Below are 22,528 nucleotides of genomic sequence, written 5' to 3' on the forward strand. Positions count from 1 at the left end.
AGACTACTCCCTAGCACGCAGTCCTGGGGGGCAGAGGGATCAGGCACCTGCAGGAGGGGCTCAGAGGTGACGAGCTCAGGGAGAAGTCCATTGTCCTCCCTGGGGCTTGCTGCCTGCTCTTCATGGCTCCTGACTGCCTGGGAAAGCTTCTGCCTGCCCCACCTGGCCTTGGGATGTGCTCACCTGCACAGGGGTGTACCTAGGGTGGCCTTGGGCTCTGGGAACATCCAGCTGGGACAACGCCTTGCCAGGCCACCGTATCACTGCTGCGTGGGGGAAGAACAGCTCTCACACAGGCCTGGAGGGACTTGGCCATCTCCCATAGCCCAAGCACCAACACCCACCCCAACCCTGCCTGCATCCCACCAGAGCTCAGCTATAGAAGCTGCAGTGGTGAACCCACCCAACTCCTTTCAGCAGCAGCCCAAGCACCACAGGTGCTTTCTGCAGCACAATCCCACAGCCTCTGTCACCACTCAGGGGAGGGTGGGTGCAAGGCTTGGCATGGCACCACTGCCCACAGCTGGGACAGGACAGGACCTTGCCCTGCTTGGCTACGAGCCACACAGCTCCCAGCTGCTATAAAGCCAGCAGCCCTGGGGCACTGCCATGTCTTCCCAGGATGGCGTTCCTGTGGGCACTCACCTGCCTGGCCCTGGCCAGCACCGTTTCAGGTAAGCCCAACGCTGGGTAGGTGTCCTCCGTGTCCTCCTGCACAGTGCTGGCAGGTCCTCAGGGTGCAGGAGGTGCCGGTGGGCACGAGCCTTCAGCCCTCCTGTGCTCCTCCATAGGCTGCGGGGTGCCCCTGATCAGCCCCTCGGTGCAGTACAGCGAGAGGATCATCAATGGGCAGAACGCGGTGTCCGGCTCCTGGCCCTGGCAGGTGTCCCTGCAGGTACATCCCTGTCCCACTCCCATGCAAGGGCTGCTGTGCGGGTACCCCCTGCCCACCCCCAGCTCCTCGTCTTCCTTTCCTCCCAGACTCGCACAGGATCCCACTTCTGCGGCGGTTCTCTGATCAACGAGAACTGGGTGGTCACAGCCGCCCACTGCGAGTTCAAGTAAGGAGCGATGCCCTCCGCACCCCGCTGGGCATGGGGTCAAGGCACACTGGGCACTGAGCAGCCCACCACTCCGTCCCGGTGGTGCTGCGGGACCCCCCAACCCCTCTCTCTTGCAGCCCATCTTCCCACGTTGTCGTCCTTGGGGAATACAACCTCGCCTCCCAGACTGAGGCTGTCCAGGTGAAGACTGTGTCGAAGGTGAGTGGGGTGGCTGCAGCTCTGGGAGGGCACTGCAGCTCTGCCCCATGGCCAGGACGAAGAGTTTGTGCCCTCGGCAGGCCGTCACGCACCCCAACTGGAACACCTACACCCTCAACAACGACATCATGCTGCTGAAGCTCTCCTCGCCTGCCCAGCTGGGCACCCGTGTGTCCCCCGTCTGCCTGGCTGCTGCCAACCTGGTTCTGTCTGACTCCCAGCAGTGCGTCACCACCGGCTGGGGACGCACCAGCACCATCTGTAGGTACCCTGCAGCTCTTGGGGAGGCTCTTATTGTGCTGGGAGGGTGGCAGCGCATGGCTGCATCCATTGGTGTGCGCATGGAGAGACGTATGTGATGAACAGTGAGTAACACAGCTTTTTTCTCCTCCAAAAGCCAACGCTCTGGCGTCACGCCTGCAGCAGGTCTCCCTGCCCCTGATTTCGCAGAGCCAGTGCCAGCAGTATTGGGGCACCCGCATCACCAGTGCCATGCTGTGTGCCGGGGGGGCTGGAGCCTCTTCCTGCCAGGTGAGGAGCTGAATTCCCCCCACACCAAGTGCCTGGAACAAGGAGGATGTGTGGGGTGTTGCACTTGGAGAGCTCAAGCATCTTAGGGTCTGGGGTGGCAGGGCTCCGTTTGGAGCAAGGTCGTGGGACTGGTAGGGATGGGGGCATCCCTAAACTGCAGCTCTCGTCCCCGCAGGGTGACTCCGGGGGTCCCCTCGTGTACCAGAGTGGGAATGTCTGGACCCTGATTGGCATCGTCTCCTGGGGAAGCAGCAACTGCAACGTCCGCACGCCTGCTGTCTACACCCGTGTCAGCCACTTCCGAAACTGGATCGACCAAATTGTAGCCCAAGGATAGAGCCTAGGGGATCCCTGTTGCTCCAGCAGCACAGGGATGAGCACAAAGTGAGGCTCACTTTGTTGCAGAGTAATAAAGCATGTGCTTGTGGCCAGCCCTGCTCCTTTTTTCTTGTGGTGCAGCACACAGCAGGAGGTGCATAGGGTTCGAAAAAGGTCTCAGCAGTCTGGGAATGCAATCAGAGGCATCCCAATTTAAGTATGGTGTGGGAGCATCCCAATTTAAGTATGAGTCCTGGATGGTGTGGGAGCAAAGGGCTGTGTTCTGGGAATGAAGGGCTGGCTCCTAGCAGCTGGATATAGAGCTGGGCATAGAGAAGGAAGACCAGGGTGTCCCAAAGCCCCAAGATACGTGGCAGCAAGGCCCATAGGAATAGCTGGATTGTGCCTTCACTCAGCAGTACTGAAGTACAACATGCCACGTGGAACAAGCATGCACTTCGTTGGCTTTAACCAGCTTCCACGCGGCTCTAAAGGTCGTCAGGGATGTGGGGATGGGGGGTGTGGGCAGGAGAAACCACTTTCTGTAGTTGTCTGTTGAGCACTCTGCTCACCTTCACCCCTGCTGCTGCCCTCACCCCTCCAGCAGGATGTGGTTCACAAGGAGCACGCTTCTCTCTACTATGGGTTTTCCTATTGGTCCTGAAAAGTGACACACAGGAAAGTTGTGAGCAAAGCAGGGCATTTCTCCAGCCAGGTAACAATGAAGAAGTGGCTCAAGGCACCCAAAGCTGTGATTTCCAAAAGGAAGTGCCCAACTCACCCAGCCCACAGTCCCTCCAGAGGGGTGAGCAGCTCCCAACACCCAGCCACCATCCACAACCCCAGAGCAGCAGCCAAGAGCCAGAAGGAAGCACACTGCAGCAATGGGGTACACAGGATACATTGCTGTGTTTAACAGAGTACACAAAATAAATAGCTCTGTACACTCTAACCAGAACCTTACAGACTAATTACAACGCTTCAGACCTCATTTGATGAGACAGTCTGTAAAGACAGGGCCCAAAGGCAAGGCACAGAACCGGGCGCTTCGTTAGGAGCGAACAGGACATGAATGCTGTGCTTCCAGCCCAGCACAGGAAATTCGGTGACCGAAAATAACAGCGAACACTGGAAGGTCCCAGAGCTTCCCCAGGAGGTGTCCTTCCGCAGTGAAAGGCAACAGGAAGGCTCCCACAATCTGTTAGGTGCTCGTTTCTGGTTTGGGCCAGGATTTGTTCCACATTCAATAGACGCAGTGCAACATCTGGGCAACAGCAGTGAGTGGCTCAGCGGTCACACGCATGGGATGTACAGTGTTAGCATGGGGGGGACAGCAGGAGAAGGACACGGTGTCACCAAGGTGGGGGGGGAGCAGCTCTCTGCACCATGGGGACATGAAGGGGGGAAAGGTACCACGCTCCATGATGCTGCTACCACAAAGCATCCCTGCTGCTTCACATTTTCTGGCAAATTCACCGCTCGCTGATGCTCACCAAGCACCTGAGGGCTGTGTTTTTGAATCCAGGCTGGAAGAGGAGACCAAGTGGTCAGGAGAAGCACCAAAAAGCTCCCAAGAGCAGTGCAGGCAGCTTGGGGCTGGGTGTCTGAGAGAAACAGGCATGGCACGCTGTTTTCCAGGATGAAGAAGGCTGGGAAATAGCTGCCCAAACCCATGGGCCAAACTTTTTCTACAGATAGGGAGCACTTTGGGAATGCTCCAGTGCCATCTCCAAAGAGCCAGAGTCTGCTTTACTCTTCCCTCTCTACTCTACTCCAGTGAGGCCCCATCTGCAGTACTGTGTCCAGGTCTGGGGCTCTCCATACAAGACAGAGAGTTGTTGGAGGGGGTCCAGAGGAGAGCCACAAAGATGATCAGAGGGCTGGAACACCTCTCCTTTGAAGACAGGCTGAGGGAGCTGGGCTTGTTCAGCCTGGAGAAAAGAAGGCTGCAGGGTGACCTCATTGCAGCATTTCAATACCTAAAGGGAGCCTACAAACAGGAGGGGAATCAACTCTTTGAAAGGGTAGATAACAGCAGGACAAGGGGAAATGGTTTTAAGTTGAGGGAAGATTTAGGTCTTTACAGAGAGAGTGGTGAGGTGCTGGAACAGCTGCCCAGAGAGGCTGCGGATGCCCCATCCATCCCTGGAGGTGTTCAAGGCCAGGTTGGATGGGGCCCTGGGCAGCCTGGGCTGTATTAAATGTGGAGGTTGGTGGCCCTGCCTGCAGCAGGGGGTTTGAGCTTCGTGATCCTTGAGGTCCCTTCCAACCCAAACCATTCTGTGATTCTGTGATACTCTGCCCAAGGTGAAAGCCAATGTTGGCCCCACACACCAGGGATCTCAATGGGAGTGCTCCCACCTGCAAAGCACCACATGTTGGCTTCCACATCACTTCACAACTCACCACAGCTTGCAGGGAGCTCAATCCAGAAATGCTGCCCCATAGCACAGCTGACCACAACTTGTGCTCCCCAGGCTAACACTATGGCTCTGCTAGAAAACAGGATTGAGAAACAGAGCAGAGCATGAGAGAATTTAAATCATCAGAGCAGAAAAAATCTGAACTAAAGGAAGGACTAAATATCAGGTTGAATATTAGGAACAAATTCTGCTCAGAAGGAGTGGTGAGGCACTGATACAGATGCACAGGGAGATGGGGCAGTCACTGTCCCTGGGGGTGTCCCAGAGCCATGGGGATGTGGTACTGAGGGACGTGGGCACCGTGGGGTTGGACGTGGGGATCTGAGAGGTCTTTTCCTACCTTAATGCTTCTGTCATTCTGTGAAAAAATCCAATTCCAAAGCAGCTGAGTTTAAGGCTCTCTCATTCCCCAAACAAACAGGCTCTGTGGCACCAGTTTCATGTCAGCAAGGCAGAGCACTTCAAACAGACAGGAGCAACTGGGTGCTGCTGCAACTTCAGTGCTAAGCAGCACAGGCTGCTCCTGGACTGAAGGATTGAGGGGATCTGCTACCTCTGGGCTGATGTGTCAGTCTGCAAAAGCCTGAAAGAGTAAGAAGTGAATCACAGCTGGACAAGCAATTGCTTTTTAGCAAAATACGTAGGAAAATACATCACACACACAGAAATCTGGATGCAAAGCTGAACAGTCTGTAGACTATTAACGTTTAGTCTGGAAGACCTTTTCACATTCATTTCCCTTCACAATACCAAGGAATCTGCCAGCAGCTCTCTGAGGCTGTATCCATCTCCCCAACAGAGCAGGGAAACTTCCAGGGCAGAACGATAGGATTGCTTTACACAGTAGTGCTAAGTTCCAAAAGACAAATGTACAATGCTTCCTTGACCTCCCATCTGGACAAGGACACAGTGCAGCTTGCCACTAGGTGTCCTTCCAGCTTCATTTTCACCCTATTAACAGGCAACAACAGCACTCCTCCAGTGAGGTTTGCACCCCAAGGACACAGCAATGAATTTGTCACCCAAATTAAGAACCACCATTAAGAGCCAAAGAAGGAAATGGGAAAAAAACATGAAACAAAACAATAAAGCATCATAGATTTTAACTTCTAACATCCTCAGGCAAAGGCACTTCTGAAAAGGGGAAAGTCCTGAGATATCAGATTAATGGAGAGCTGAGATGCCCCTGCAGAATACAGATGAAGATGAGCAAGATCATTCACAGTGAAAGCTCCTCAAAGGACAGGCTGAAGTGAAGGCACCTGAACTGTGGCACGTTGCCTGTCCCCTAGCTGAAAACGTGTCACAGCTGCAAGGCTGAAAGCACCAAGGAATTGTTTTAAACCACAGATTAGAAGATTGTTGCTCTGCTGTGTGAAGGAGATGCAAGCTTGGTTAGACCAGAGCTCAACCTCCTGCACTCCTATTGCATCCACGTGAAGCACACAGGGACAAGGTAGGTACAAACAAATCTGGGCATGTCAGTGGCCCAGTGCTTAAAGGAAAGGGTCTCAGATTCTAGGGTTCTTGGCTCAGTCCATCAGTTTGACTTCCATGCATAGCTAAAAGACCTGCTTTAAGGGTAAGCATGCAAGATCATCTGGGGAAGGCTATAAAAGCACCAAAGTGGACATAAAGATCACAGTGCCTGGCTGTGAGGCTCCAAACAAGCAGAAGACTACATCAAGTAATGGCTCATAACCAGAAGCCCTCTGAGAAAGCATCCAACCAGCTCCTCAGGTAAAGGGGAAGAGCATTTTTCCAGTTAATACCTGCCTTGAAGTACTTGCTGCTTTTGAAGAGCTGTTTGCAGGAATATGAGAAGCACTGAGCTGCTAATGAAGCAGAACATGGCAAGCTGCCTGTTTTCTCAGAAACTGTGTCTAGTTGATCATTCCTGGTAACGAACCAGGAAAGACTACAATAAAAGGGAAAAGAAGCTGAAGGAACCTTTTTTTTTTTTTCCCCCCCATAGCCCACAGAGCTAAAGCTAAAAACAGCTAGTAATTCTGCAACAGCAGTTAATGCTGATGGAAGGATGGGCAGTCAGGACAGAGCAGCCTGCAAGGGATGCAGAGCTTCCAATGTAACATGCAAACCCATGGAAAGGGTTTGGAATTAACCCCTGCAAGTGTCTGAGACATCATCCTTAAGTATGCTCTGTCATATTCCTCACCATGAGCTTGGGAACAAAAGATACATGAAGTAGTTAGGTTCCTAGCACTGGGATGGGAAGCACATCCCTAGAAATTTCCTTTTTTCAGCTCAATAGAACTGAAAGCCCACTTTTTCCTGGTGGATTTAAGCTGTATCTAACAGCTTGGTGGTTTCTTCTGATCTCTCACTGCTGTCATTTCAGGACTGGGCTTCTGCTAGCCAAGCTCCTACTCTACCCCTATGGAGCCACTTGTGGTCACCCCACCAGCTCCCACCACCACTTCCCTGCTCCAGGGAACTGATGGCAATAGCAGGGGAGGACAGGGAACACCCCAGAGCAACCAAAGCATTGGAAACACAGTTGGTAACAGTAAGGCACACATCACGGTAACAAAACCAAACCCTGCCTGTTAGGCACTGCTCCTACTACAAATAGGGGAACCCCTAAAAACTGCCTTCATCTCTGTGGAGCACAAAGTTCCTGCAGGATGATCCTCCTCTCGCTGCCCCTCACTGGGGAGCACCCCTGCAGTCAGGATGAAAGAGATGGGACTCCAGCTCCGAGGTGGCAGCGTTTCGGTCCGGTTGCCAATCTGCATCATGTGAGCAAACCCTTGATGTCAGCACACCGATGGCAGGCAGCCCCCTTTGGGGATCCTCACAGCTTCACGGCCATCGCATTCACAACTGCTGTCTGGCATCTCCATGACACTGCACTGGGACGAGGAGCTGATGGGCAGCACGCTGTGAGTCAGTGCTATCTTGGTTCTAACTGCATGTGACTCACACCAGCTGCACTGCAAAGGCACCACAGAGTGTGACTAAACCAGTTCAGAATGTGTGTATATATAAATTTGTTAAATATATACACACACCCCCACGTGTGTATGTGCTACGTGCACACATACAAAGTGATTTTGTTTCCATATGCGAGTGGAATTAATAAATAACTACGAACAACCAGGCTCCTGGGCTACAGAAAGAGCTCTTCTCCTCGTTTGCAGCTCCTTAATTTGTGTGTTACTCGAGGCTCTGAGCAAAAAGAGCTGCTCCATTCTCTGCACGGGCACAGCTGGCCCACAAGTGCCACCACAAGGTTCCTTTTCCTCCACACGGCGGGGTGGAGGGGAGGGGATACACCTGAAAGAAGGGAGGGAGGAACCTGCAGCAAAGGGTGCTGCACAGCTACACTGCAGAGAAGATGTGTGGAAAGATTTCGGGCAGGTCCCAGCCTGGTGCTCAGCCAGTGTATTGCTGCTGGTAGCGCAGGTTGAGCTCTCTCAGCTCCCTTTCCCGAACCCTCCTTGACTTGTTGGATTTGGTGGAACGGCTGGAACGTGTGGACTGTGCTGATTTGGTGCTCTGGCAGCGGGAGGAGGCTCTCTTGAGAAGGTTTTGGGAGATGGAACGGTGCAGGTTCTTCATGGAGGAGGAGGCTGCCATGCTGACCACCCAGGGGTGCTTCAGGGCCTGGAGGGCTGTCATCCTGTCGCTGGGATCCACGGTGAGCAGGCGGTCGATGAAATCCTTGGCCAGGTTGGATACGCTGGGCCAGGGCTGAAATACAAAAGAAGGAATTAGAACAAAATATCCCAGCATGACCCTGCTGCTTCATTCATTCGTTCCTCCTGTCCCTAAAAGGTGTTGCAGGGCATTCCGCCCCTTCCTCTCACTCTTTCATCCTCAAATCATCCAACAGTAGAAGAATAAGACGCAATGACTTTGAGAACCTGCAAGGGGGAAGAAGGAATCCAGCAGCTCGACAGAGACGAGGCTGCCTCAGCTCCACACCTCATGTCCACACGTGTTTTCCCAGCTGGCAGACACAAACACAGAGCTGCACACTGGGATTGGCACACATTCACCAACGCTACGATCTGTCACCCAATTATAAGCAACCAGCCCTTCTTGTTCCTTTTATTCCTCAATGGGAGGAAGTCCACAAAACATTCAAAATGCAGCAGGTGATGGTAGAGAAGGAATTTTTGTGAACGCATCACAACAAGAAAACAGGAAGGAGTTCTGGTTTTAAAGAAACAGAGCCAGGCCAGAAAACAATTGATTACTCCTATAACCCCTTAATACACAAAGCACAGCAATAAAACCCTACAAACACCGATAACACGGTGCATGGAGACCCATTCTAAGTGGTTTTAACAACAGCTGAACAGCTTAAGGCAATGAAGTAAAGATTCTGGTGCAGGAGTTGAGGTCACACACCACCACACACGTGTAACCAAGTGAGAACAGCACGTGTATCAAAAAACCAGGCTGCTGCTGCCCGTCTTTCATCCTTCTTTTGGTGTGGAAGAAAAGAACGTGGCTATTCTATGACAGGATTCTATCTTTTAAAACTCAGCACCTACCAATGGGAAAGTCAGATATAATGCCCTTTTCTTCTTACAAAAGGTCCAAAGAAGAGGCATGTCCTGATTTTTCTGAGGTTTGCCATTCACCATAAGCAATCTTCCCTTTTCAAGAAGCTGAAAGCCACCTGCAAGAGAGCCAATCCACAGGAGAACTTGACACTGAAAGGGCAGGATGCTCTCAGAGCTGCTCTGTTCTGCCTGTCTACAGCCAATGCTGCTCCGTCCCTCGGGTCGACACTCAGGATGTGCTGTTCAGGTATCAGGGTACAGAAAGTCCACCATCCACATTCATACAGCACTTTATACTGTATTTTGCAAGACATGACCAAAACAGCCTGCTTACTTACCCCAGCTCATGTGTTCCAAAGGGATACACAAGCACTGCTGCTAACTATCCAAGAAAAGAGAGAAAACAGCACAAAATATGGGACAGAAAGGAAATACTGGTGCATGAACAAAACTCAGCATCCTCAGCATAGTCAGAATAGAAATGAAAATCCTTCTGATCATTACAGCCCTCGTGTTCTGGAGAATCAGACACCACTTCTGTGTTTTGGAGCCACAGAGAAATCACATTCCTGCCAATGTTTCAAGAACTAAGTTAATAAAAATGGCTTGAAGTTCAGGCTGTCTGCTGTTTACAGCTATCATCAGTTTGTCACTGCCTACCACTGAATAACTTCCTCCTCACCATTTATTACCACAATACATTTGATCAGCTGAGTAAAAAAAGACACTTCTTGCATAAAAGAATATGGACAACCTTTGATCAGAAACTTATTAAGGTGTTCAGTGATAAAGAGGATATCTAAAATAGCAAAAAGCCTTTTCAAATGTGGGGGAAAAAAGCATGCTGAAGGTTGCAGCTGAACACACCAGTCCATTTTACAGAGCCATGTATGCTTTGAAGCACACAGTCCTTATGCTACTTGCAACAAGAGAACCAGAGAGCTCAGTCTGACTCTGACATGCACAGAGAACAATCACATACCAAGCCCGCAGACCTCCTGCCATACTTCTGCATCTGGAGCTGCTTCTGTTCAATAAATAGCAAAGGGAATCATCTTTCTCAGTCTTCATTACCATCTGCACTATGGCTAGCAGCAAGTGAGATGACCTGGATAGCTTGAAATAGCTCCTGTCCCACTCCAATGGAAAAAAACAAACGCAGGATTTGCATGACTCCAACCTTGTTTTTTTTTCCTGGGGAACTTCTTTATGCCTGCCTACAATCTCTTATCCTTCTGAATATCACCTGTATCGCAGAGATGCAGTCATTCCAGGATCTCCATCCTCTCTTTTCTACTTTGATCCAAAGAGACACAAAAGATGAATTAAAATCAATGAATACCTGAGGACTGACACACAAGAACACTTTTCTCAGAGCTCAGTTTCCAGGAAAAGCATGTAAGAAAGAGTTGTTATGGGTGTGGGTGCCCCATCCCTGCAGGTGCCCAAGGCCAGATGGCAAACTTGGTGAGTTAGAATTTGAAGAACTCCATAAAGAACGTATCAGCCTGCAACAACCAGCCAATGCACGCAGCAGTCCAGCTAAATGAAGCCTAGGGAAGAAGCAGCTCCAAGCAAAAGCAAATTGGATTTCTCATTATTCCAATTACTCTACTTTCGCCGCAGATGTTGAATACGGGGTACTTGCAATTAGCTTTTTCTTGTGGTCAGCAAACACAAATCAGTTTATCGATCTGTTTATGCAAGCAGAGGTTTCATTTGCTGCACCGTCCGCGTCCTTGCTTTTATTTCACCAAAGCTTTCTGTTTAAAAATAGGGAAGGCTTCATTCTACTGAAGCTCTGAGCGGAACGAACTGTGCAGTTCCCAAGCCCATTCCCTGGGGAAATGTACCCACTTTCCAGAAACCTCGTGCTGCTCTACACTGCTCTCCCTTCTGTTCACCTGGCAGGACCCAAACTGAAGGGTTTCTGGGATCAGAAGAGATCAGATGCCTCCATAAGCTGTAAAGAAGCCTTAAATTAAATGAGAACCCCACACCTGCCTGCTAACTAGTGCAAGCCTGCAGGCACGTGGAGATTCCTCAGGAGGTGGGAAGGACTGCAGGCTTTCTCATGTGAGTGCATCTGAAGCAGAAAAGCAACTGTTAAGAAGTAACTCCCTGTCTCTGAGACAAGTTGTGCAGCCACCCATCGCTCACTTCTATCTTCTGCACTGGATTTTCCTTTTTGACAACCGAGACCAAGAGGAAAGCAGCCTCTCAGGAAGGAATCATAGCATCGTTTGAGCTGGAAGGGACCCTTGAAGGCAATCTATCCAACTCCTCTACAATCAATGAGGACACCTACAGGTCTGCAGGGACAGGGCACCCACCACCTCTCTGGACAACCTGTGTCAGTGCTTCACTACCCTTGTAAAAAACTATACAACCAATCTAAACCTCCTCTAGTTTGAAGCCATTTCCCCTCAACCCATCACAACAGACCCTGCTAAAAAGACTCTGTCCCCTTCTTTCTTACAACCCCTTTAGGTACCGAAAGGAGAAAGATGGGCTGCAAACACATGTATGGACACTATATCAAAGAACTGCAGTTCCAGGTGATCCATCTGAGCTGATGCCTATCCCTCTTTGGCAGGATGAGAGCTTTCCTCAGCTCTGTCAGCACAGCACTCAGCACACACACACACACAAGAGCTTCTTGACATTTTCCCTAGAGACACAAAGCAGGAGAGGAATCTTCTGCTCAGTCCTGTGCAAACACAAATCAACCCATCTCGCTTCCAAGCTTTGCTTTTAGACTTGGAATCATATGCTGAAGGAAGAGATGCACGTTCATTTTCCTGATTCCAAAACGAGTTGTGTTGTTGTTGTCAGCAAAAATGATGTGAGCTCTCCAGGTGATGTTTCATGGAAGGCGAGGGACACAGAACTCCGAGAGCCTCGGATCTCCTTTGCCAGCTGGTTCTTAAAGCTGAAGCACAAAGCATGTTATCACAGCTTCAAAAGGTTGCTCTAGTTCAGTCAGAAATGCTGCCGCCAGCCTCACTGATTCATAGGAAGGGTTTGATCAAGAGCTGGAGAAGCCTCAAAGCACCAGGGAGACAGAGGAGCCCTGCAGCTCCACCTAAAGAAAACAGATGGCTATTTAAAGTTTTACAAGATGCAGAAGATTCTATTAGGAACAGGGCTGCCCCAGCAGATAGAACCAGAGAAACGTTTGGGTTGGATGGGACATGCAATGAAAAGGGACACTCACAGCTCCATCAGTGCTCAGAGCCCCCCAGCCTCACCTTGGGTGTCTGCAAGGGCAAAATGAGAGCATTGTGCTAAGGGAAAACCCTCAACAGGACAGCAGAGAAGGGAGAAAAACCCATTCAAACACAACAATTAATTCTGTAGAAGAGGTAGAGGCTGTTGACCAACCAAGCAGCTGGCAGCGTGCTCCACCACCAGGTATTTCCACAGCTCATTTCTGTTTTGATGCTGCACCCTCAGCTGTGCCAGCACGGATGCTTGTGCAAACAAAGTGAGCCAGACCTGGGAGCTTCCACTACTGTTTTGTTGGGCTTTTCTGCCACTTTTCCTTGCAGTGTCTCACAGGCAGGCTACAGAGGCATCAACATCAGCCCGAGCAGGCAGGTGGCACAACGAGCAGCACTTCAAACACACACGAAGCCACCAGCAGCCTTGCTTACAGCTCTGATGAGAGAGGGGAAAAACTCCTGCTGTGGAGATTTGCAACTCTTGCCCCTCAGGGATGACAGCTGCTGCTTTCAAGATGCAGTGACATTTATGACAAAAGCATCTTTTAAGCTCCTAAGCTGCATAAAACATAGGGTGCAGCTCTGATCTGCAGCTTCCACGCCGCTCAATAATCAACCCAGGGGAAAAGCAGCCTGATATACAATGCCTTAAAGAGCTCTCAAGTGTGCTCGATTTTGTTCAACTCGGGCTTTGAGGCTGTATGAGGAGGAGGAGGAAAAGCAGGAGTGTCACTTAGGCTGGGTGAATGCACACAGAGCTGGGGCTCCCTGATTAGATCCCATCTATGCTGCTGCTTGTTATTCACGCTGGCACAAAAGCTATTGAAGCACAGTCCTGCACTGGAACATAGAGAACAAACGTGCAAAGCTCAGGGGTCGAGCAGTTGGCCCCCCTCTTCCCCTTCCAAACAAAGCAAGTGTGAATCCAGAGCACGATGAGCAGAGCTCCCAGCACCTGCACTTAGAATGGGATGCTGACCTCTATTAGCACTACTTATACAGGTGCTGGTTCTCACCCTGCTCTGCACTGCAGCCCAAGGTGCCCAGGTATCCTTTGGATGATGACTTCCATACAACTGATGGTCATGCAGCTGAATCATGGGTGAGTATCAGCAAAACAGACACAGGCAAGAAATCAGTTCAGGTGTCACCATCCAGACTTGGATGGCAGTATTACCCAGAGGATGGTGGGTTTTGAAGAGCTCATGTTTTGGAGCTGTTTTGTATCATTTGGGAGGTAACCAGGAGAAGAGAGACTCTTGGAGCAGGTCCAGGAGGGCCACAAGGACGCTCAGAGGGCTGGAGCACCTCTCCTATGAAAGAAGGCTGAGGGATTTGGGCACATTCAGCCTGGAGAAGAGAATGCTATAGGGGGGGACCTCAACTGCTGCCTTCCTGTACTTAAAGGGGACTTATAAAAGAGATGCAGAGCAACTTCTCACTCCTATCTAGCAACAGGACAAGGAGTGATGGCTTTAAACTAAGAGTGTCAATAGAGTTTAGATACTGGAAAGGAATTCTTCACAATTGAAGGTGCTGAGACCCTGGCACAGCTGCCCAGAGAGCTGTGGGTGCCCCATCCCTGGAGGTGCTTAAGGCCATAGATGGGGCTCTGGGCAGGCTGAGCTGATAATGGGGGCAACTGTGCCATGGTCAGTATTGAAGCTCCAGCACTGAAAATATTGCCCAGCTCAAGGCAATGCCCAGCCTACAAACAGTTGCAAGGATGTGCTCAAAACCAAGCAGTTCCAGAGGGTTGGAACAAGTTTCTGATTAAAAGATATGCCAGCACATCGTATCTCTGCACTAACGTCTGCACACACAAAAGGATCCCAAGCATTCTGCATTAATTTGTCGATATGGGGAAGAGGAATAAAGGAAGGATGAAAGAGGAAAAAACAACGACCCTTTAATAATCCACAGCATTATAAGTATGTGTGGCCATCTGGTGCTGTGAACTTCTGTAACCCAGCTTTCCAAAAGGAAGCAGCCAGCTGCCTCCCCCCATGCAAGCTACGATCACACAGCAGAATTACTGCAGCTACAAAACCAACACACACAAAGCTTTTGTCTACAGCCAGGGTTGGCTCCTCCAACTGCAACATGGTTACGTGGCCTAAGAAAATATCTGGCATGCTAAAAGTGGGCTGATAGCCATTGGTTTGGGTGATAATGAGTACCACGAACTAATCACTTACTCTGGTTGATGTGGATTGCAGGCTGTAGGAGGTTAAAGGGATGCCCAGCATACAAAGGATGTACAAAGGGATGCCCTAGCAGCAGATTACAGCTACTTGCAAACAGTTGCATCATCTGGATGAGCTGCATGGCTGTTATCCTTGTAACAAGGGGCACAGGAAGAATCTGTACCTTGGAAAGCCCATATGAGGAAAGAGCAGGGAAAAATAGGAGGTGATGCAGCTCTGGAAAGGTGAGCAGGGAAGTGGGGATCTCCTACCCTGAAGCTTTATGAGACTCAAAAGAAAACAGTCACAGCCAACCCACCTCAGGCTGAACAGCATCACACACCTCCAGAGGTCTCTCATGTTCCTGTGTACAGCCAGGAGCTGGACTCTAATATCCTTATGGATCCCTTCCAATTTGGGATATGCTATGATTATGAGGTTTGTGTGATTCTTTGTGCACCCACACACGCTTTTTCTCCCCATACCAGCACTATTCCACGGGCACACCTCTCACATCACTGCCCATCCTGCAAGCTTCATGGGATCAGGCTGAAATTTACCTTAAAACTTCAGCAATTTGCTATGGGAAAGTGAAAGACAGCACAGTTGCACAAAAACAATGCTGCAATGGATGCCCATGGACCATCCACTCCCTCCAACCATCCCCAAAGGACCCACAGCTGATGCATCATTCCTGACAGATGACAGCCTAACTTGTTCTACAAGACAGCTTCAGCAATCCCCCTTGTAATGCTTCAGGGCTTTTTTTGTGCATATGTATATTCTCTGATGAGCAGGAGATGTTACTGAAGTGTTTCAAAATGTCCAGCATAAATCCTTCTAGAAGCAGTTTAAGGCTCTTTTTTATTATAACCTGGAAAATAGATGATTCCTTCTCCTCTCTGAAGCACCCCTGGTGTATTTGCAAACTGCTATCACAAAATCTTTACATCTTTACACTAAGCAGCCAATTACTTCTCAATTTTCCAATGACTCTTTTTGTGACACCCAACTGTGTTCGTTGATCTCCTGTCAACTCCCCCCACTTGACTCGAAGGCTTCTTTTGTTTTCCTTTGGTTTTTTGTTTTTGAGGTGAGTATTGCTGATCTCAGTAGTTGCTTTTTGTACATTGTGTTGGGCTTTTTGGGCTGTACAGTGCCCAGAAGTGTCAGCTTGACAGCCCCATGATGCAAAGGGATTATGCCCCTTTCTGACCATACATCCCAGTGCATTTGGTTTTTTTCCCCACCAGTGTAACACCACTGTCTCACACAGCAGCTTGTAATCTATTTGCACATCCTCTCCTGAGAAGCCAACCCCTCCAATCTTCCATTCCTCACCTATTTCTGCACATTAACTTATCCCCATTTCTGAAAATGTGTGTCTGCTACTGAGCTGCTCAAATCCTTTAAGGCCATCAGGAACCCAAATACTCCGTGTGGCTCCTCCAATACAACAGCACCTGCAAATATAATGAACACATCCTCTCCTCCCTTGTTCAGGTTAGCTGATAAAGCTACAGGACTCCTGGGATTAGCCAGAGAAGAGCATGCATGCCCACATAAAGACAAGATTGATCCTTGTCAAGTCCCTTGGCCAACTACTGGAGATGTGGGAACTCCTACCAAGTCTGGAAGATATTCCAAGTGACTTCAGGTTCTCATCCAAGAGCCTTAGATTGTCAAAATCAGTCCTCCAAGCAAAAAGGCAGCTTAAGAGTGGCATTAAGAATTCCCCAAGCTTGTAAAGCTTAAAACAAACTGGGAAAAAAAGGGAAAAATGCAGAAAGAGGTAAGAAACCATAATTCCAGACCTTCCTATCAGCATCTGATGTAACAGTATGGATGAATACCTCTGAGTCATCCCGGCAATAACAAGAAACCTGTGTGTCAGAGCTCCATACAAAGCAATCAGACTGCAAGAATCCCTTAGAAATCATTCTTCAGATAGAAAGGAATGACCCAGGAAGCAAGTCTATGGTTGGACTAGATATCTTGGTGGTCTTTTCCAACTGGAGTGATCCTATGATAGGAATACCTTTCTCCTCAACAGAATTCCACCTTGCACTGGGTAGGAAATCACCCTTGCTGGCTGATGGCTCCAATCACTGGGTGGATGTGATGCTGATGGGAGCTCACAGCTGATAGGCATACAGCCAAGCACATGTCTACACACCAGCTAGGTGAACATGGCACTGACAGAGGCTGTCTCCTCCGAGACTTGCCTGCATGGTTCCCATCTCACCAAGCAACACTAATCGGGTGCATTAGCAAAAGCTCAGTCCTCAGCAAAATCCATAAAAGCAGCCACATCAATAACAAATGAAACAGAAAACGTGCCTGGGATTTCTGTTTTAGAGGGCTCTGTGCAGCAGGAGGGCAAAACAGGAGCAGACAAGAGCAAAGAAGCAAGAAGCAGAGGAGCCATCCATGAAGCTCATGCACCAAAACACCAAAATCTGCCCCAGCTTCCAGATGCTGTGCTGTTGGTGTGAGCCAGCCCTTCCCAACCAAAGCTCAGCTCCCTTGCCACTCTGGGTCTGAAAGCTTCAGCTGCAATCTCATCAGATTTGGGCATTTCAGGGATTAGATGAAGAGGAGGCCAAGAACAACCAGGAAGCATCTTGCCAGCCCTCTAACTAAACATCAATGTAAGCTCCCTCAAACATTTTTTTTACAGCTGAAAAATATCTGCAATCAGGACCTTGATTTCAGATGGCTGCCCTCCTGCCTATGCTGGTTCAGTCCTCCTTTGCCTTATCCCAGGGTAGGATCTCACTGCACCCCTGTACAACTTCAGCCTGGTGTCAGACGGAGCCAGAAGCTTCTCCAGCATGCAGCTCTTTAGCAGCACTCACCTGAAAAATCTGAGCCACAGTTAATAAGCAAAGGAATAAAATCAAATGAAGAAGGGTACAATGACAACACGACAAGGGAAACTGCTTGGTCCAGTTTCAGGGCACTGGAAAGGAGTCAAAGAGTTAATAGCTTAAATCCTTTTTGCTGATAGTTTATATTCTACACAGAGGCAGCTTAACAGTCTTTTTCTCCCCTACCAATGTTTCTTTATCCCTACATCTCAAACTCTCCACAAATACTGCTTTGCCAGTAACAGGATTTTATGGGGCCCAGAGATGCAGAAATGAAGCCAACTCCCAGAAGTGCTGTATGATTGCAAGTCCTTCTCCCTGACATGCAGCTCCTGCCTTCCTCCATCCTCAGCTACACACCATGCCACGGCCCCACATGCAGTCTTCCATCTAAAAATCAAAGCCTTCTACCCCCACCAACCTGTAGGTGCTATGCTATGGGACGAGGGATCACTCTTCTCCCTGCTTACCCTTAAGCATGTCATATATAAAGAAGGCAGGAATGATTCTGATAAGGTCCTTGTGACACACCAGCTGCAGAGGAAACCATCTTCAGAACCTCAATTAGCAGCCAAAGCAGGAAGGGAATCAATTTTTAAATGCACACACTGGTTTTAAGCCTGCACAATGCCCTTCTACAGGAGGAGGTGCTTTATTTGCAGGTGAAGAAACATTTTCCAATATAGCACGCTATGGTTTTGCAGGAGTGCAGTCACCAAGGCATGCTGGGCTGAGGGATTTTCCAGGTTTTAACTGAACTGGTAGCATTTCAGAGAGCCTAAAATACCTGCTGTGCAGCTGAGGAAAGCTGAACAAACACTTCAGCTGCACAACATACGCAGCAATACAAACCCACCTCTACCCCCACCCATCGAGCATTAAAGAAAAGAGACAGGAATGCTCCAAGGAACACATCCTTGTGCCCAGCCACAGTGCTTTGTGCCTGCTGGGAGAGGCTCACTTTCATCCTGCTCAAGTGCCTCAGCTCTTCAAAGCAGAGCACGGTGTTCTTTTCAGCAGAGCCACCCCACTGCATCTCACCACCACTTTCGTTGCCCTACGTTGCTGCCTCACAGCTCTATGAAATGCAATAACACATTCCTCTGGAAATTGATTTTTTTCCCCCCTTCCTTTTTCTAGGCAAAAAAAAAAAAAAACCTCACCAAAAAAACCCTCTCAGATTTATACAAAGAGCAGTTCTTCCTTATGAGGAAGAATATCAGAGAAAAACAGACCATGACTGTGCCTTACAAAAGTTTTCCATGGGTCTGGCATGGCTCAAGAGGGCAGTACCACATATTACCATAGCAGTACAAAGAATTATTTCTTAATTGCACAGAACTGGATTATTTACATATACCTGAATGATCAGAAGTGGAAAAATGCACGTGCCATTCCAGGACTGGTGGCCAGGCAGCCATGCTTTCTGCAGCATCTCAGCACTTTGACACAGGTTGCCCAAGGAAGCAGTGGTGCCCCATCCCTGCAGACCCCCAAGGTCAGGCTGCACAGGGCTCTGATGGAGCTCTGGGTGTCCCTGTTCAGCACAGGGGAGTTGGAACAGATAGTCTCTGAAGGTCCCTTTCAACTCAACCCATCTATGGTTCTCTTTAAAAAGCCACAAGCAAGATTTGAGAATGTTTGTCTCTATCCCTGTGTTCTCTTAGAAAGCTCAATAAACACAGAAAATGAACATTAAAAGTTGACAAGATTGTGAGCTGATTCCATCATGTGCCATTAGGGATCAACCTCCACAATGAGGACAATTACAAGAATACTTTGGAAGCATCCAAAGGTTTACAGATATACTCAGTTTGAGGATTCATCAGGTGAGCACCCAAAGTCAAGAGCTGCTCTGGAATTGCTTTTCATCATTTTCCCTTCCATCTGTCAGGTAGCAGCTAAGAACACAGGCACTCCATTTGCTAACACACTGTTCCATTCTTGCTGCTTCTGCAGGCACAGAAAGCTGCTTGGGGACAATGTATGTCTTATGTATGCCTTACTTACAGTGACTTAGCTATTGGGACACCACACTAATCTACTCATCTTTTATTAAGGTAACCTGGTTATCATGTAATAAGTTCTATTCTTCAAGCCTGAATCTATCCATAGACATACCTGGAGAGTTTACTCAATGTCTGCATTTATCCTGGTATTTCCAACTCCAAGTTAGGGCAGGTGATCATTGCAATGCTCACTTTCCTAGGAAACTGTTATCCATGCCAGGGACAGACCAACAGACAGACCACAGACACCCTTGGGGGGTTTTGCTACCAAACAAGCAACCACAGACCAGGTGAATGTTGGGTGCAAAGGAGCCCAGGTGGAAAGTGAAGGGCACAAATTGCCAAAGTTACATTTCATCCTAAGTTTGGATCAAAGACAGAACCTAGAAAAATGGACAGAAATGCCATTTGGACACGAAGGTGCATATTGTGCTTTGCAAAGCTGTGAGTGATACACAGGTTACTGCCACTCAAACACAACAGGAGGGGGATAAGAATGGAGAGAGCTGAAGGCAAGGAAAAAGGCATTAAGGATGTAAAAGACAAGGGTAGGACAGAAGAAAGTGATAGGAAGGACAGGTGATGATAGATCAGGAGAACTATGAACAGATGTGGACAAGTGCACTTCATTCCAGGCCACATTCTCCCAAGCTGTTGTTTTTTTCAAGCCAGAATCCTCTACACAGCAGAGATCCCAGGGCAAACTACTGCTCATCAACCACACTGAGCTGACATGAGCTGCTGCTCTTCCCATCCAGCAAGACATTGCCAAGCACACGTGAGCCACTGCTCCACATTGGAATAAATCACCCCCTGGTTCAACACAACCAGCAGTCCTGACTCCTGATTTTGCAGGGGAAAGGAGAGCCATGCTGATAGGAATGAGGTGGATCCACCTAAGAGAATGCTGGCAGGCAGCAAACCTTGCCTTGCTATTACTAAACTCAATACCACATGTGTTTTCATGGTTCAGGCCAGCACCAGTATGCAGTACTTTGTATTTTGAACCTCCACAATCCCATATCACAGCGCCAAGTGCTGTGAAACATCTGATAAACCTTCCCAAATCTAACAAAGTGTGATGGCAAGCACTGTGGTTTTCTTGAAGAGCTTTCTTCTCCTGTGTGCCTTTGAGTATACCTCTTTCAGGTTCACCAAGACTGCCCTCCAGCAGCCAGAGTCCAAGAAAAGCAAGCTGTAATTTACCACCTGCAGAGCATGGCGATGAAACTAAACATAGCTGGCACTATGACTCATGAGCCATCAGCAGCAGATGGACAGGGAAGACATCAGAAGGCTGCATTCAGACCTTTTGAAGGAGAAATATTGCTGTGAACTCGTAGCTCCCATTCATCAGGAGTGCCTAATAAAGGCCAGCAGCTGACGCAGTAATGACAGTTTAGGGAATGTAGAGTTTCCTTCAAGTTGTTTTTAGCTGCAGAGTACAAGAAGTCTCAGAAGCAATGCAATGGTAGACAACCGCCTTGCTCCCTTTGGAGAATGAGTGATCCACTGAAAACCCATTTCTGCAGCTGAAAGAGAAGGTTCTAAAGACTTAGGAAGAAAAGGTTAGGGACAAATGAACAGAAATAGCATCTGTAAGAACACGCATTCAAGTGATTTGAGGGCAAAAAGCAGAGAGAGTCAGGTGGACCTTCACCAAGATAAACTCAAATTCTTCAGGTTACAGAAAGAAGTGATATGGGCATCATCTTCCACTTGTGATCCCTGTTCCTCCTCTCTCCTTCTCCCCACCGTCATTTCAGGTTGGGTATTAAGAAAAATTTCATCTAAGAGGCAGTGGCACGTCTGCCCAAGGAGGTGGAGGTGTCACCATCCATGGAGATCTGTGGAGATGTGGCACTGAGGGATGTGGTGGTGATGTGTTGACAGCTGGGACTTGATGGGCTGAATGACTTTATGAATGCACAACCAACCCTTCTTCCAACACAAACAGTGGTGACACCTCTATTTACACCACCAGGTGGTATCACACAGAGAAGGAAACGATAGAAGTAGTTTTAGAAGATGGTGTCTCAGAGCTGACCCAGCTCCTCAAGGGTGCAATGAAATGAGCAAAATCCTGAACAGCAAAGCCAAGTGGCAAGGGGAGCTGTCAAACAACAGAACCATTGCACCTGGGAGCGAGGTGGGATGACAAGATGGGCTCTGTGCTCACACTTCAACCATGAGTGAGTCACCCAACAGAGAAGGGCAGAGTTACATGCAGAATACAACTCAGGCATTTTCCTTTATAGATGCATAACATCAAGGCAGACTCACTTCTCCTAAGGAAAAAAAATGCTTCTGCAGGAGAAAGGGAAGTTAAACTAATTCTATCATCTGCAAAATGCACTTCTTATTGGCAGTAAGTCTGCTTTTTCACCCATGTACGGAGCAGCACATAATTAAAGAGTCTAAGAACATTAATAGGGAAAGTTTACTCTCCCTACTTGCTACATTTCTAAGCCTTACCAAAGGAGCATCATGCTGTGAGCTCAGTCAGCCCGTGGGAGTTGGTAAGCCTCGGGACTGACTTCTGATTTCAAGCTCAGCTGGCACAGTGCTGCCTCCAAGCCATAAGCCAGGACCATGTCAGACATCAGTACCTGCTCCTCTGACGTCAGGCAGGATGGACAAATGCTCCTGGCACACCAGTGGGCACATCTGACACAGCACACGATCACACCGAGCTGCCCTGCAGGCTGCCCCATGCTCTGCAGCTCTTGGGGCAGGACAAAGCTCTGAGGGACAAAAAGAGAGGAGGAAAGAGCAGCACCATTAACAAACCCCGAAGTTAAGGATGTAAGAGGGTGGAGCAAACCTTGAATCAGTCCAGTCTGGTGCCTCCAGCATCAATCAGATGGCTGTAGATACGAAGGGGGAGCTGAAGGAAGCAGTCAACATCACCTGCCATCACCACCCCAAATTCCCAAGCCTTACACATTTGTGGTGCAGAGGCCTCTTCACCCACAGCTAGGCTTCTTATTGTTATTCTCTCCATTGATTTGTTTTCCATGCAGATGCACAGAACTCAGGGGAACTTTTGGGGCCCCCAGAAGCCAGGAGGTTCCCCACCCCTGTGTGCAGCATGAGGAACTCAGCACCACTGCTGCTTGCAGCAATTTCTCCTATCCCTTTTGGGAAGAAGGACACAGCTCCTCCTCCTC

General features: G+C 49.0%; 2 protein-coding genes across 2 annotated transcripts in view; one reads left to right on the forward strand and one right to left on the reverse strand.

Annotated features, from left to right (window-relative positions):
• Window positions 1–3,014, forward strand: CTRL (chymotrypsin like). The gene is made up of 7 exons (XM_031615283.2): window positions 1–674; window positions 792–895; window positions 982–1,061; window positions 1,181–1,262; window positions 1,343–1,523; window positions 1,660–1,793; window positions 1,969–3,014. The coding sequence occupies exons 1-7, from the start codon at window positions 623–625 to the stop codon at window positions 2,128–2,130; spliced, it is 795 nt and encodes a 264-aa protein (XP_031471143.2). The 5' UTR covers window positions 1–622; the 3' UTR covers window positions 2,131–3,014.
• The window catches only part of PSKH1 (protein serine kinase H1), a 26,003-nt gene continuing 6,488 nt past the window's right edge, over window positions 3,014–22,528 (reverse strand). The window contains exon 4 of the mRNA XM_031615244.2: window positions 3,014–8,248. Within this exon, the coding sequence (XP_031471104.1) occupies window positions 7,931–8,248 (318 nt within the window). The 3' untranslated portion in view covers window positions 3,014–7,930. The remainder of the gene's footprint in view (window positions 8,249–22,528) is intronic.

Source organism: Phasianus colchicus, chromosome 13 (genome assembly GCF_987193195.1).
Source record: "Phasianus colchicus chromosome 13, bPhaCol1.hap1.1, whole genome shotgun sequence".
NCBI lineage: Eukaryota > Metazoa > Chordata > Aves > Galliformes > Phasianidae > Phasianus > Phasianus colchicus.

What these genes read in the sequence shown, in the direction of transcription:
- CTRL (XM_031615283.2), top strand. Translation starts at nt 623, where the DNA reads ATGGCGTTCCTGTGGGCACTCACCTGCCTGGCCCTGGCCAGCACCGTT. An exon ending in CCTGGCAGGTGTCCCTGCAG is followed by an intron (nt 896 to 981) that starts GTACATCCCTGT and finishes CTTTCCTCCCAG; the next exon opens with ACTCGCACAGGATCCCACTT. An exon ending in GGGACGCACCAGCACCATCT is followed by an intron (nt 1,524 to 1,659) that starts GTAGGTACCCTG and finishes CTCCTCCAAAAG; the next exon opens with CCAACGCTCTGGCGTCACGC.